Here is a 15,705-nt window from a genome sequence, read left to right as displayed (position 1 = left end):
AATATTTTTCTGTGATATTTTATAGATTTTGTACAATAGTATTACAATAAGTTTTCATGCAAATTGATCAGTCATATTTAATCATCAATTTTTGATGAGAACTAAACCAAAGAATACAAGGAACTAGTTATAGAAAAGTGACACATTTATGAACTGATTGGAAACCTTATATAAAAAACACAGTAATGAAAGTGTTGTCTGTAAGTGTTTACAACTAATATTTTGGGATTCTAGTTGTAAAACAAGGCAAAATGGAGTTGTTTTAAATTCCATGATTATCATACCTTTGTCTTTTATTATGTTGCTTGGGGAAAGTGGAAAGATAAAAAGAATTTTTCACTGTGTTATATTTTGAATCCATTAAAAAAAAAAGACACAATTGTAAGTGCAAGAATATTTAATTCTCAGCATCAGTAACCTGTAATTAGATAAAGCTGAAGATGATTGTCCAATTCCATATATATATGTCAGCAAATATATATATATATATAATCTGTGACACTGATCAGTAAAATTATATTTACATTTTTCATATATGATATGCTTTTAATAGATACTTCTGGCAAAGATAGAACAGTAAGTACAATGTTAGGCAAAAAGAGTACTAACAGCATCACACATCAGTGTTAAAGTTATTAACAAGGAAATCATCTAGATATACAATAAAACCCTAAATACAAATTCATTTTTATTTACATTTAAAATAATTTTCTTTCTAGTGGTAAAACAAAGCATTATACACATTTTAAAACTACAGCATCTTAGAGCTAAAATTAGCATTAAAAAAGAAAGAGTACAGTAAGTGATCACCTACACAGAACAAAACTAATTACTTAATAAGGTATACTACTAAGTACAAAAATTGTATTTAATGAAAATGTTAAGACTTGAAACAAGTTATTTACCCTGCTTTCTTAGTCTTTTTTTAATAAACATGTACAGTATTGATAGTTAAAGTATTTTATTATAATAACTTATAGACCTAGGAATGTAGTAGCAATGCACAAGCACTATCGGGAACTTTGTGCTAAACTAGTTGATAGCTTATTCTAGAGAAGTAAGAACTGCAGTTACTAGCCACCACTTAAGGTCAGGAAAGTTTTGGCTGCCTTTAGTTTAAATATTAACAAAAATTCACTATCTTGATGGTTTTATACTTTTTATAATTGGACACGAGCCTTTCTATTTTCTAGTACATAATATCACAAATCTGTACAACACTGACCATGCATGTCATAGCTTAATTTGTTGGTATAAGTAATAAGTATCCATTTATAATCAGCTGTTTTAGCCATTGTAGTGAACTCAACAAGTCTTAATCCCAGATTTGCTCTGAGTCTTCAAATGGAGTATGTTTAAAAATTAACTGCTCTTGCAATCTGCAGCTAGCTACCACAAAAATAACTTTTTCTCTAAAGGCATTTTCTCACTTTGTAAATCACTGTTTTTGATGGTAACAAGATTCATTAGTAAAATATTATTGAAAACTTCAGAGAATGCCATTGAGAAATATTACATTTTTACTGCTTTCTCTGTATTAATAGTGTAGCTTTTGAGCCTTCTTTATGGCAATTACTTTTAATGGCTTTTTGTTTAGGAAACATGTAAACCTTCATTTGATTGTTTTATTTTCTGTACAGACATTCTACAATAAAGTGAACACAATACTTTGCAAAAAAGCTTATTACAGTTTGTAATATATAAAATGGTGTGGTTGGAAGCCTGTGCTTTTTATACTTAAATTTTTTTTCCTTAGCCAAGACTTTCTTTTTGGCAACTCAACAAGATAAATATCTGATGACTTTACAAAACAACTTCTGACTACTATTTCCTGTCAGTTTTTAGTGTTCTTTGTAAGACAACCACATTTGACTCTAGTTGCTCCTCAGCTGTTTATCCAAATGAAATTTTGAATGTGAAAAGTTCTCCACCTCAACGAACTGATTTTGTTCTTGGGATTGGTGTTCGCAAGAGAAGAGCACTCTCTGCAGAGATGATTGGAAGGCCATTGTCACGATGATAATTGATCAGGTGACTAACACTTTCAAAGGTCCTGTCCTTTGTTCTTACCTATAAATGGAGGTTAAAACTGTGAATACATGCTTTTAGTGCACTTCAATCTATCTCTTTAAAAATACCCTTTTTAAGTATTTAAATAAGACTCCTACAATGAGGAATTCAAACTACATATAATTTTTTCACTCTATACTGTCTTACAGTGCTATCTCATCACATCTTTGTTGATTAGTTTATCCTGCGAGATCTATGGTATATGTTAAGAGAAACTCATTTATGAAAACAAGAGGTTTTTCAAGTTATACACAATCTGGTAAATAAACTGCTTTTAAATGCATCAGATTAGTTAGCAATGAGACTATCACTCCCAATAAATAAATAATTGTAATATACAAACAGCTGTGTCACAAAGTAACATTATTATACTTACCACTCCTTCTGGATCCACAAGCAGTAGATGTTTGCGCTGCCCACTTCGCATGCCTGTTAATACGTATTGTCCAGGTGACCCCTGGGACTCACGAACTAAAAAGTCTCCATCATGTACCACCAGAGCTTCACTGTCCTTCCGACTGATTGGTCCATGAAACCACTCTTCCTGTTGGAGAGCTGCTTTCAGAGTGGCAGGTGAAACAGTTTTTGGTACTGATTGGACAGTGGTTTTGTTATAAGGTAAAGGTCCATGACGAGGTGGGGGTGGTGGAAGAGGATATTGATTTGATGGAAGGTTACTGTCAAATGGTTCTGTTAAAAATATAACAAGCATATCAATGATAATGATATAATTGTGTTAATATATTCTTTTTTAATAAATTGGACAGCATAAGCCATGAATTTAAACTATGTTATTAGTTTACACTCAACAGTGGTTATATACATTCTTTATCTCCACATGCAATACTTACGCATGTCAAAAGGATCCCTAGAAACAGGAGGTTCTCTAGGCAGCAATAGAGATGGAGTTGGGGAATGGTTACTTGAAGCAGGAGGTATGTCATTTCCAACTTTAGTTCCCATACATAATGTGGTGTTTACATATTCTGGTAGAAAATAAAAGTTTATAGATTTATCATATTTTTCTTAATATCATATAATGATCTCTGTGAGGAAAACTTTAAATAAAAATTATACCTTTTATAAATTAATGTCATTTATTCTCAATAAATTTTTACAAGAAACCATTATGCACGTCAATTTCATGGTACGTTATTTGAGCATGTTTCCTAGTGAATAAAAAATATGCAAAGGTCCATATACAACAACCAAAACACCACAATTTACTAAAAGTGAGAAGAACATAGACAATATGGTTCACACCTGGCTCAGGTCTTTTTGGAAGAGGAACTACACTGCCTTCAGGACCAAAGTCTATCAAGTTATCTGAGGTTGTGCTCTCTTTTTCTTCTGTGACAGCTGAAGATTTAGGAGCAGATGATGGGGTTGGTTCTTTTATTGCTGCATACTGTAATGCCTGTAATTAAATAAAATAATTCTGTAATAACTTTCTTCATCAAAAGAGAAGGGGAATTTATTTTTATTTCAGAAAGTTACAATAGTTAACTTGTATACTTGTAAAAATATGATAGTAATTTATCTAAATCTTGTACACATTTAAAGTAAGGTTTTAATAAATTTATATCACTTTTAGGATGTGTTCATGAAACACTAAACCTGCATATTAATAAAAGTACTGAACTTCAGTAGTTCTAAAAAGAAAACAAAATCATTAGCATTGTCACTCCTAATTTATAAGATGAAGACTAAAGCCTTATTATACATGTAACTTTTTTCATTTGCTACATGGTTGTTCCTCTCTCTTTTAATAATTAATATTATTCATCTATGGAACAAGATGACATAAAGAAGCAAATCCTATAAATGCATATGTTCTTGGAGAGAAATAAGCTCCATACAGATGTACCATCTTCATACATGTCAAACAACTTTTAATTCCAGATACTAGAAAATTAACACCAGATGTAAAGGAAACCAGATACATATCAATGTGCCCACACTTCAAATAGCTAATTGCAGTTAATGCTGTCTGACTTTATATATTTGGAGAACTCCAAAAGCTTGTTAGTAATGTGCATTTATTAACTATGTGAAACATTATACTTATGAGTTAAATGTGTTCTGGTTGTTTAAAAATCTAAGCTATCAGTCTTATTTTACCTCCTACTATTACTACTAGTAAGACCACACACACAGCCAAATTTGTTCTCTTTCACTTACTGCCATTGCTCCATTCTGTGTAGCTGTGTGATAATCAGGTAGTGGAGGAACAGGAGGTGGTCCATCTGGTGGGATCTTTCCTGGCAGGTCATTATAGTATTCTGGGTCATCAGTGCTAGTTGATCTGGTACCGTTAATTACAGAATTCTCCATTCGCTGGCTATGAAATGAAGTACGTTATTAGCATCAGGATACTGACAATTTCACCTTATGCTAGCAATGTTAAACTGCTATTACTTTACTTAAAATAAACACTTTAACCACAATCTGAATATCAATGTGTTAGCAGAAGTTTAAACTTTAAAAAAAAAAAATCACAAAATTAAGCATTGTTTTTGGTGAGTCATGGACACTAAAAGATCTCTTGCATGTAAATATTACTACTGTAGATAGTTTTCTTCCCCCAATATAATATTTGAAATGTTTCCTAGTTAAAAGAAAACAAAAACTATTTAATATATAACACCATAATATCTCATACATATAAAAGAAGTCAATACTGATGAAATGACTTAAAGCATGAATGACTACTGCACTAACAAAACAATTGACCATATCGAAAGTATGATCCACAACACTTCACTACACATCACTTGGAAACTAGAAGAACCATTCTGTAGAAAGCATGACTTCCAGTATTTCACTATTTATAACTGGTGAACTAACAAAATAACATATGTAAAGAAAGGGCAATACTTTATACAGTACAACAACACAAGTAAAGTGAAAAAGCCACTCAGAAAAGAAAATCTAACAAAGTGAAAACATAAGATGCCATATATTTGTTTCAGTATTTCCAGAAGTAAAGTGACTAGCAGTGAAGGCAGAACTGGTCTAATATTTCAAATATTACTTTTGATTTTACAGTTACAAAAGGGTACAAAACAGAAAAAGAATTTAGTTTCAGAAGTATAATATGTGTGTTCTTTAAAATCCAGCATATGATCATTTTATTTCATCTTTGACAGAAAGTTAACTTCATTATGTCTTATTATAAGTATGAACTACTAGTAATATATGCTTATAATTTAAAAAAAAAATTACTTCTTTAACCCACTTTGCACTTAGAGAATATCAATACACCTAAAAGTTAGGCTTAAACATATGGTTACTAGTTTACCAACACTACTATTTATTACAGTAATGAGTTTAAAATGACAAAAAAGGCATAGGTCAGGAAACTAGGTTCACAAATGTAATAGGAATGTTACCTGTCTTGAACATTGATGGCACGGGGAGCCCTACGGAGAAATTCCTTAAATCTCAGTTCAAAAGCTTGACCTATAGTAGTAATCACTTCTTGTGCTAAACCTCCACCACACTCAAGAACAAAGCATGCCCGGCCATACCGCTGGTCTTTTGCCACATACGCTATAAAATCTAAAGTGTCCTACAGGGTAAAAAGTAAAATAAATTAAGAGTATTACAGAGATCTGTAAAATATTAGAATTATGAACATCTCGATAACACTGAATAAGACCAATCTGGGGACAAACAAAATGTGCCAGTGTTAGTTGTGTTCGTCTCAGAGCTGGAATTTTCAAAGTTCTTTTCAGACATTTGAGGAACTCCATTCATGCCTAATATTTGAATTTTAAAAATCACTGTCATTATTAATCAAACTAAAATCTTAACTGGCAACTATAATACATGCATGTTGCCACAACACTAAAACAGTGTCCCAGCTCTGAGTACTCATATTTTTCACAAAATGTTTTCTCTTCTGTCTTTGACATTGGTTTTTACAAATGAATATTTTAAGATAGATCTTTAGCCTTCCAGGTTTACATCACAGAACCTTTACCATCACCTTTATATCATACAACTACAGATAAGTTATATATTAAATCACAATGTACTCTAACATCTAACCCTCCTTTATATTTCTTGTATCTATTCTGCTTGTATACTTACAGCATCTCCTCCTGAAGCAAATGATATATTTGGCATTTCATGATTTACCACAACCTGAAAAAAAAGTATTGTATTTTTCAATTTTGTTTTCATTAAGTTAAATAAGAAAATGCTCATTCAGATGGTTTCTACTTTTTGATTGATTAAACAAGAGTACATTGGATAAAATGGCTATATCAAGCCTAACTCCTATCTTTCCACCACTACTTTTGTAAATAAATTACACCTTTTAAATATTAATAAAAGTAATAACCATTTAAACCACAATTACTGATTATCCCAAAAACAAAGATATTTTGCTGTATATTTCAAGAGACTTAGTTAACTTTGAGTTCTTTATAGAAAGTTCACAAAAGCTAAATTATCTTTACTAGAAGTTCACATAAGTGGAAAAGAATATTATTTTAATTTTCACAAGTTACATATTTTGAAAGCTTTGCTTTGTTTTCTTTCCTAAAACATTTTAAAAGTCAGGAAACAAACTAGTAAATGAATAAAAATTAGTGTATGTGACCAAGCACAGTCAGAGAGAAAAGAAACAACTATATTGGATAAATTATAGTTTTCATTCATGAATTTAGGCTATTTACCTCTCCTGATTCCATAACAATCAAACTTAGGTAGGAACTGGTTATCGTCAAATTGACATTAGAGCCAGCAAAATCCATGTTTGGTTTTTCTGATAACATTCTGGTAATTCTTTTGTCCACCTGATGTAAGTAACAAGTATTTTTATTATTCAGTCACTGTAAAGAAGTTAAATTGACTACCTTTTCATATCAGATATTTAAAAAAAGGGATAAAGACCTTTTATTAAATTCAGAAACATCTACAATTAGGTACTTATAAAGTACTATTCAAAAGTAAAGACACTGCTAATTATAAACAGAAGTAATTTCAGTACCAAAACTACTAAAGCAGTAATATTTTCCATTCTATATTATTACAAGCTTCATTTTGTCATTTGTAGTCTATTATACATTCATATATTCCACTGTATTTTATTATAAACTACATTTTGTTATAAACAATTTATTATACAACTTTTAAAGATTTTTTAATATACAGATTATAGTTCCAATCAACTTAAAAATGTAACAGGTTTGCACGTAGTTGAGACTGTTTAATCAAAAGCCCAAAGATAAGTAATTTTGTTCTTCACCTAAATTACATTAAAATTAAGATTTATTTGATGATTGTGTCAAAACCCAGACATTCATAATTAAAGTGAAAAAGTGTAAACAAATATAAAGCTACCCCAGATCTATCTCAAACAATGAATAAACATATCTACTAATATTAGACATATTTATACACCTACTGCTTAAAAAAATATCTAAACCAAACTCAAGAAGTTTCTTCATATACTTCCATAAAAGTTAAATGATGTAAGTTTTAGCACTTTTGCCAGAGGTTAAGCATTTTGCCAAATAGTTTGGAATATGAATAATTTAAAAATTAAAGATAGTAACAATATAAGAAATCCAATGAACTTTTATCATTTGTATTGTCTTTCTTTTTCTTATTTTCAATCAACTAGTAGTTTAAAATGATTTTAAAATAATGCTGATAAATGTACAATAACTAACCTATAAATAAAAATACTACAAAAAACTAACTTTTCGTTTTTTGTCAACTGTCTTAAGACCAGCAGCTTCACAAACTCGGTTAATACATTCCCTACGAGAAGAAAAAATGAAAAATAGTCGTGATACATTATTTACTTTGATAATGAAGAAAAAGAGTTTGTTATTATTGAAGTATTTATAATCTAAACATCTTTAAAAATGTAACTCTTATTCATCATATAAAATGTGGCTATAAAAGAACTAAAGTAAACTAGTTGATAACAAGCCTGTTCAAAAATGTGCTAAGTTAATACTAACCCATTTAAAACAAGTGAAATAATTGTTCCATTTCAAAATTTCTAGTAAGTTCATGCTATTAAGTTGGATTTAAAAAGTTCAACAGTTTGTGCTAGTAGCATATTCAGAAATTTTTGGAAATTATTTTTTACTAATAACTTAATTATTCAAAATAACTGATCTAAGAGTTCACCAATATTTACTTATCCATAATATGATAGTTGGACAAAACTGCTACAAAGCATGTTTCTTTATTGTTTTTAGGTTTTTTTTTCAACATAATATTATCACAGTACTTGGGGACATTACTGGCTTTTCTGTGGATCCAAGTCTTTACATAGTTTCAAATCCTTCAGGTGTTTAAATAGTTAATGATTTTACAATGTAAGTATACTTGCATGTTCTTGTAACAAGAATTTTATCCACATCTGAAAGTTTAATTAATCTCCAGATTTTGTAAAATAAAGAAGTTTTGTATGTAACACAACTGATCTGAATTTAGTGCAAATTTCAGGTTTATGACTAAGTTCAACACAGTGTACTCACCTTAAATTAAAATCATATACAATGCTAAGTACAAATAGAATATACTTATAAAAATCTAGTTTTCAGATGGACATCATTCAACCATAGTTATTTCATTTATGTTCCATTAAAAATATTAAAAAGTTTGCATTTTCGTTGGATGGAAATATTAGAATAATAATAAGGCATAACAAAGTGACTTACTTGGCTATCTGAGACCTAGTATCAAAGTCCAAACTTTTCATCGAAGTGTTTACCTCCAAGCAGCCAACATACTGAAAAAAACAATAAATATTATGTGGACTTTAATTGAAACAGTAATGTTAAAAATGCAATTCAAGAACAACCTAGCATTCCAGTGTGGAATTAAATTTCAGTCTTTAAAGAATCACATACAGTGTAGAAGATACAACAACATTATTTAAAAATTGTAACTCCATAAAAATCACAAAACAAGATACAATTTTTGACAACTTAACAACTATTAAGCTGTTTTGTACCTGGTTTTCCTGTCTATTTATGAACCAATATAGCTTTCTCATAATTTTTTTAACACACACTCAATGAAGAAATCAACCAGTCATGACTTTTGAATTTATTTATGAACCAATTTAGACTTTCCATAAATGTTTAATACACACTCAGTGAATAAAAAGAAAAAAAGTAATTTTACAGTCTCACAAACAATTCTACAAACAATAAATCATGCACACTTAAGAAATATACCAAGTTTCCAATGAATATTTTTCATCACGAAACTACTACATAAACAGTTGTCACAAGGTAACACCATCATATATACTTTAACACCATTCTGCTAATAAAAAGATAAAAAACCACATTTTCTTCACTAATGTGCACCTCTTATCAGTAACACACACACACTATTTATTAGTTACCATAGCATAACACTGAGAACATGGCTGACATATGGTTAGAACACCGAGAAAGGGGCACATACTTAATCCAGCCACTTTTATTTTTCTACTTTGTAATATAAGCATTGATTTAAAAGAATATGAAAAACACGTGTAATCTCATGAAACCCAAACACACAGGAGGTATTATGTACTTGTAAATAAGATTCTGGTTAACCAATACAATCTTCCCATAACAAGACACACACTCCTTCCATTAAAAAGAAAAAGGAGAGAGCAATAGAGGAAATATGAGTACAATATGGTAAATAACAAACAAACGTGTGACTGACCAAATAATACATATCACATGTAGACTTCTATCAAATTTCCACTGCATACTGTGTGAAATGAGAACACACTATCTATACCTTCCTGGTTATTTTGACTCCACTGACGACGGTAACGAATATATAAATATCAGCTACTTTCAAGTACCAGAGAAGCCGTTTTCTGATACATACTACACAGGTGTACATAATTCAATCAAGACGAGTGTAACCATTACATTCCTGACCTTGAAAGTTGATAACAAGCGTATGCTCAAGGTCACCTGTTTCACTCAAAAGCGATCTCAAGGTCAGCTGTTGATACTACTATTAACCTCCCCTTACAGTGGCTCAACATGTTTCACTACTTGTATATAATTTTTAAACTAAGTCATGTTTAAACACCACACATGCTCTTTGATAGAATTTAATTCTGACGAATATATAAACACGATTTAAATACTTCCTGAAAATGGATGAAATAGATGGTTAGCTGAACATTTAAACCGATTTTGTGTCATCTACAACGCACCTAACATAAAAACACATATTCTTTTGAATAATTCACAAGCGCTAAGTTTACATGAGCCACACTAACCTGTGATTACTAATAAAAAAAAAAGTGCAGAGAAGTGGATTTAAAGTTTTTCTTAAATTATTTAACAATGCTGAGTGACAATTAATGATAAAACATAACTTTAAAAGTTCTATCTCTCATTTCATGTTCTTACGCCTTACTAGTTGTACTTTAGCAAGGTCCCTGAAATTGTTAATTTCAAAAATTAAGTAAAACCTAATTAACAGTAACAAATATTTATAATTCTTGCTTTTAAAGTTCATACGTCATGCTGTGTTGTAACCCACAGAGTGAATAATTCTTCCCGTGGTCCATAGCGTGCACACATTCTACTGATGTCACGATGCAATTTTAAACGTCCTTATGTGACGTCCTTGGTATTTTACGAGCTGACAGACAACACACTACTGTACAGAGGTACGAGTGGTTTATTAAACAGGTGACCCATCCAGACCGTCTTCGGCCCCTTTGGGTGAACTAATAATACCTGTTTCTGATAACCTGATGTTTGTTACTTCATACTTTACCCCTTCTTCGCTATCTTACATAGAAACTTATTTCAGAACCATTCTGAGTAAAACATCTCATGTCAGTCAAATATATCTATAAAAATCGAGGTTTCAACACACTTCTCCTTCATAACTTCCACACGGAATGGTTTACATAATTTTAACTTTTGAAGCTGAGAGGTACCTGACTTCAGAAAACTGGGGTTGGATTGTTCACACCATGTTTAATGAATATTTGATTATTCTTAAAGCATTGCAATATTTCTAAAGCACTCTACAGCAGGTTGCTAAAAAGTGAAGCAAAAATATCCAAATGCAAACAAAAATAACGTTTCTGTAAAAAGACTCAACTAGTTTTACTTATAGCGATACGGGAAATCTTATTACATTTCCGTAGAATAGTTTTCACTGATAAAGATTCCAGTTTCCAGAATCGATTAATATACAATAAAAAATACAATAAATAACTTGCATTTTTCAAAAAAACATCACTTGTTTCAATAATACTCAACCAAAATGAAATGACTACGTGTAAATGTACTTTGAAGTATTTCAGGAACAACGGATCAGATATTAATGTGATTCCATTTAAAACTTGGTACAAAAGCTTCTTGCTGACAAGGGCGAAGGGCTTTTTTTCATTTTGGCTTCGCCACACCTCCGAGCCTGCCAACTGAAGTCAACGGCACCTACTGTGACACGTAGGCAAGGCATACTTTACGACTTCCGCTCGCCCTTTAGCGGCTACGAGGCACGTGCTTAGAGCACATAGGTCAGGGACAGAATTAGACACACACAAATAATTCTAGAAAACACTTTCTTCGGGCTCACAGCTCAGCAACAGGAACAGTGTAAAGCCGTCTTCGCTACAAGACAAAAGCACTGATCGATGGGTGAACACTTAACTGTTTCCAAAAGAAACAAGCGACATGATAGGCCCCATTTCCAACATCTGTTTAACTTCTACCATGACTTCATACAGTTTTTTAGTTCCTGTTTATTACATTCGAGAAAACATCTTACAAAAGACATCCAAAAGAAACTTATAATTTGCCATCATCGGGTCTTTAAAAAAGCATTTTACTTCATATTATCTGCGATTAGACATCTTTGCTTCACTTTTCGCTATACATTACCGCGTTTATGTTTCTTTGCTTGACTTTTCGCTATACACTACACGCGTTTATATATCTTTGCTTCACTTCGTACTGCGTATCTGCAGTTAGATATCTTTGCTTCACGACTTCTTACATATACGTCGTCCATAATTATCCATTAATCTGCCTTTGTATGAACTTTACAATTTGCTCAGAGGGATGAAAAGTCTCGAGTTTTCTTCAATGAACTTTACTTGTATTTCCATGAATCTTTATTTTAGCCATTTTATTTATTTTATCAGGGGTGTACCTAAATCATTTGAGCATCTGGGGCCCCAAGATATTTACATTTTATGTGTGATGTATAATGCACACAGAAATGAGAGGTTTTCTGGTGTGAATTCACTATACGATCATCTTATCTAATACACTAATAGTTTTAATTTCTTACGTCCTACTCTGAAACAAACTAGTTTCAGTTATCTTTGTAGTATTTTCTTCACAATCAACTGATCCCACTGTGTATATATAAAACAAATGTCATCCCTGTCTCTTTATTTCTACACCTACACACTTTAACTGAATTCAACCACAGTATACACCCTAAAGCTCCGAGAGGATTACGGGTGTCCTGCCGTTACACCTTAAGTTGTTTTAAAATAATTTCAATCAAACAACGAATATACCTTTACGCCCTTTCTAGGGAGTTAAAAAAGGAGATTCGGAGTTATAATCAGATCCCCCTGGGGAAGAACATGCATCATTCTCACTATTTTTATCTTTTCCAAATCTCGAAAGCACCCGGGGCCTGAGAAAGGGTGTTTGACATTTGCGTCTGCCCCCGTATACCCTCAGCGCCACTCTCCAGGGGCTCCTGTATGTCTGCATTTCACTTTAACACTTCTCAAAGGCAATATTAACATGTCCGGTACATCAGACAAATGTGTCAAAGTCTTATAATGTAAACCTATGTTATTTGGACACTTTATGTGTATGTCCTAATACTCAGAAGTCAAAACTGTTTCAGACTGGTATTAATACCAACAATTACTTTTTTTAAGGCAAAAATGAACTAAACCTAATTTACAAAGACGCTCAATTATGTACCAGACTAGTTTCGTCGAGTATAATCGGGTAATTAATTATTTTTGTAAATGGATTTTTAGTTTATGTTTTGTACTCAAGTTGTGCTTAAATTAGGTATTAATCTAAATATCATATTCTTAGGTGGTACTAAGTACCTAATACATTGATCAGTTTTATTATCAAATGCTATTTATTAATAATTATATTTAGGGTTCTACTTACAATTATTTCACCTCATGTTTCTTTTATTCACATTACTTTAGCAATCAAAAAACTACTGATTTTTAGTGATTTTTTTTTCAAACACACACCTGTTACAATAAACCACAAAATCGTGAAATTTTGTCCGTTATTGTATGACAAATTAGCTTTAAAATACAATTATATATTAAAATAATAAATTATACAATTGGTCAGAAGTTTGGATTTGCTGTTTTTAACGCAGTCTTTCTTTATAATTTTGCCTATTTAACCTCATTAAAATATAATTATTTTTACTAAAATAAATAAATATATAAATACATACACCCACAATCCAGTATTTTAGTTTGGAAAAGATCATACAATAATTAGTTGTTTTTTTTTTCTTGTGACTGAGCTGTACTGTACGTACAATCGTAAAACCGTTTAAAAAATAGTTTACACACTTTTGGAAGAATCTGGAAAAAAAACAAACAAGTTAAACATAAAACTGCATTCCAAAATCAAAAATGAAACAGCAGAAGAAACAGAGGGTGGCGTGAGCAGCACGCTAATGATCGTGTGTTTGTTTGATGGGATAGTGGGATTTGACCGTCACTCTTATAACCCACTCACGACCCCAAAATGCGGAAGGCTACGAACTATAAATCCTTCGATCCAAATTACCACAGAAACGAGCTCAAGAAAATGATGGAAGTTAGATAATGTAGAACAATATCAATTAATATTTTTGCTCAACAAACTTGTCAGTCTAAAATATTTCTTATACGGTATTATTCCCGATACGACTTAAAGTAACACTGATTGCTTTGTTTCTTGATGATTGTCTTTACAGCAGCTTATTGAGTAATTATAATTTAGCTATTGAATATAACTTTGAAAAACAGAATTACTAAAACAGGAACCAATATATTTGTATAATAAGCGATAAAACAAGAATCACTGTAAAAAGTCTAAATAAACGGTATTGTCTATTACACTTCACAGAAGTTCAATTGAAACTTTTCTTTCTACAAAAGACAAAAGAATTAAAATGGCGCGGGAAAAGTTTTGGAATCCCAAGTACATCTGAATGCCAGTTTCTGCAGTTGTGCGGCGTTTATTTTAGTGCAAAGAACTCTGAATTTTATGTGTTATGTCGATCTATTTATGTCACGTAAATTGTCAAATTTTAGGAACTATTTTGACTTAACTTACTAACTTTACGTCTAAGAGTTCGTTATGCTTCCTTACTGGAGATATTTGTAGGCTTCAAAGATCAACTTCACAACACGCGTCTTAAGCATGTAAATATTTACTTGAAAATGACATTTAATTCATCCTGCTAAAAAAAACAAAACAACAAGTCTGCTGAGTAAGTAATTTCAGTACAAAATGTGTTTCTGCCAAGCTTCTAGTTCTAATACACGGGAATTTTCTATTTGTGACTTTAATCTTCAACTATATATTTTTATTAGTTATATGTGCATTTATTTGGGTCGTGGGTGAACAGCTAAGTGGAGTCGCTGTACGTTTTAAGCCTGAAATAACAACTGTAGTATGACCATAGAATTCCGTTATTAAATCAACTCAGGCGCGAAAGGTTTCGATAATTTAAAAATTAAGTCGTGCATATCATTATTTGTGAAAAATTAATAATCAGCCCGTTTTACATATGTAACGGTAACCAGGCCACTTTAACAACTAAAATAACAAAACGTACAAACATACATGTTGTTAGTCCGTGATGTTTTTGCTTCAGATATTCACATAAAGCTGTATAAAGAGTACCTCTTTCTAATTACGATTGTATAGACGAAACGGTTTTGTTTTGTTTATTTCGAATTGAGCACAAAGCAACACAATGGGCTATCTGTGCTCTGCCCAACTCGGATATCGAAACCCGGTTTCTAGCGCTGTAAATCCGCAAACATACCATTGTGCCAATGGGGGAGGGATAGACTAGAGAGATAAGTGATAGTTAACAACATTCACCGCCAACTCTTAGGCTACTCTGATCGAACAGTGGGATTTAGACCACTAGTATTAATGTATTCTCAGTACTAAAACGTGTAGCGCCACTTTATTTTCAGCAACGGGAAGCGAACCTGTGACCCTCAGATTCACAGTCTGATACATTAATTTTTAAAACTTGTCTTGCCCACTTATGCAAAGATCTTCCCGAATATGGAAAGAAACACAACATGTATTTTAGTTTTTATTTACTTCATTTAACGTTTCCTCTTTGCCAGAATAGCGTTAAAGGGAAGCCACTAAAAACACACTGAAGGTACACATTAATTTACCATTTCCTGAACTATATTTAAATATCCTCATGTCTCAGGTTAAAGGTCGGCGAGTCAATTTACTGAAACATTAGCAACTTCTGTTGCCCCATCCTCCACATCCTTTTTAAAAATTGTGATGTATTAAAAACGCGTACATCTTAAGTTACAAGTGTTTTTATAACTCATCGCCTTACACTAAAGCTTTTAGATAAAACACTGTCAAAAGG

General features: G+C 31.6%; 1 protein-coding gene across 6 annotated transcripts in view; it reads right to left on the bottom strand.

The window, feature by feature from the left end:
- Positions 1 to 379: 379 nt before the first annotated feature.
- Shc (SHC-adaptor protein) overlaps positions 380 to 15,705 on the bottom strand; it is a 52,506-nt gene continuing 37,180 nt past the window's right edge. For 5 of the 6 annotated variants that reach the window (XM_076483222.1, XM_076483225.1, XM_076483224.1 and 2 more), the window contains 10 exons: positions 8,760 to 8,830; positions 7,785 to 7,845; positions 6,756 to 6,875; positions 6,166 to 6,219; positions 5,463 to 5,641; positions 4,252 to 4,411; positions 3,334 to 3,487; positions 2,922 to 3,056; positions 2,447 to 2,760; positions 380 to 2,070 (listed from right to left, as the gene is read on the bottom strand). In XM_076483222.1, the coding sequence (XP_076339337.1) occupies positions 1,933 to 2,070; positions 2,447 to 2,760; positions 2,922 to 3,056; positions 3,334 to 3,487; positions 4,252 to 4,411; positions 5,463 to 5,641; positions 6,166 to 6,219; positions 6,756 to 6,875; positions 7,785 to 7,845; positions 8,760 to 8,830 (1,386 nt within the window). In that variant the 3' untranslated portion in view covers positions 380 to 1,932. Of the gene's footprint in view, positions 2,071 to 2,446; positions 2,761 to 2,921; positions 3,057 to 3,333; positions 3,488 to 4,251; positions 4,412 to 5,462; positions 5,642 to 6,165; positions 6,220 to 6,755; positions 6,876 to 7,784; positions 7,846 to 8,759; positions 8,831 to 9,843; positions 9,967 to 15,705 lie in introns of those variants that run through there. The other variant, XM_076483227.1, reaches the window with a different exon arrangement.

Source organism: Tachypleus tridentatus, chromosome 13 (assembly GCF_004210375.1).
Source record: "Tachypleus tridentatus isolate NWPU-2018 chromosome 13, ASM421037v1, whole genome shotgun sequence".
NCBI lineage: Eukaryota > Metazoa > Arthropoda > Merostomata > Xiphosura > Limulidae > Tachypleus > Tachypleus tridentatus.
This window is presented reverse-complemented; position numbering and strand designations above follow the sequence as displayed.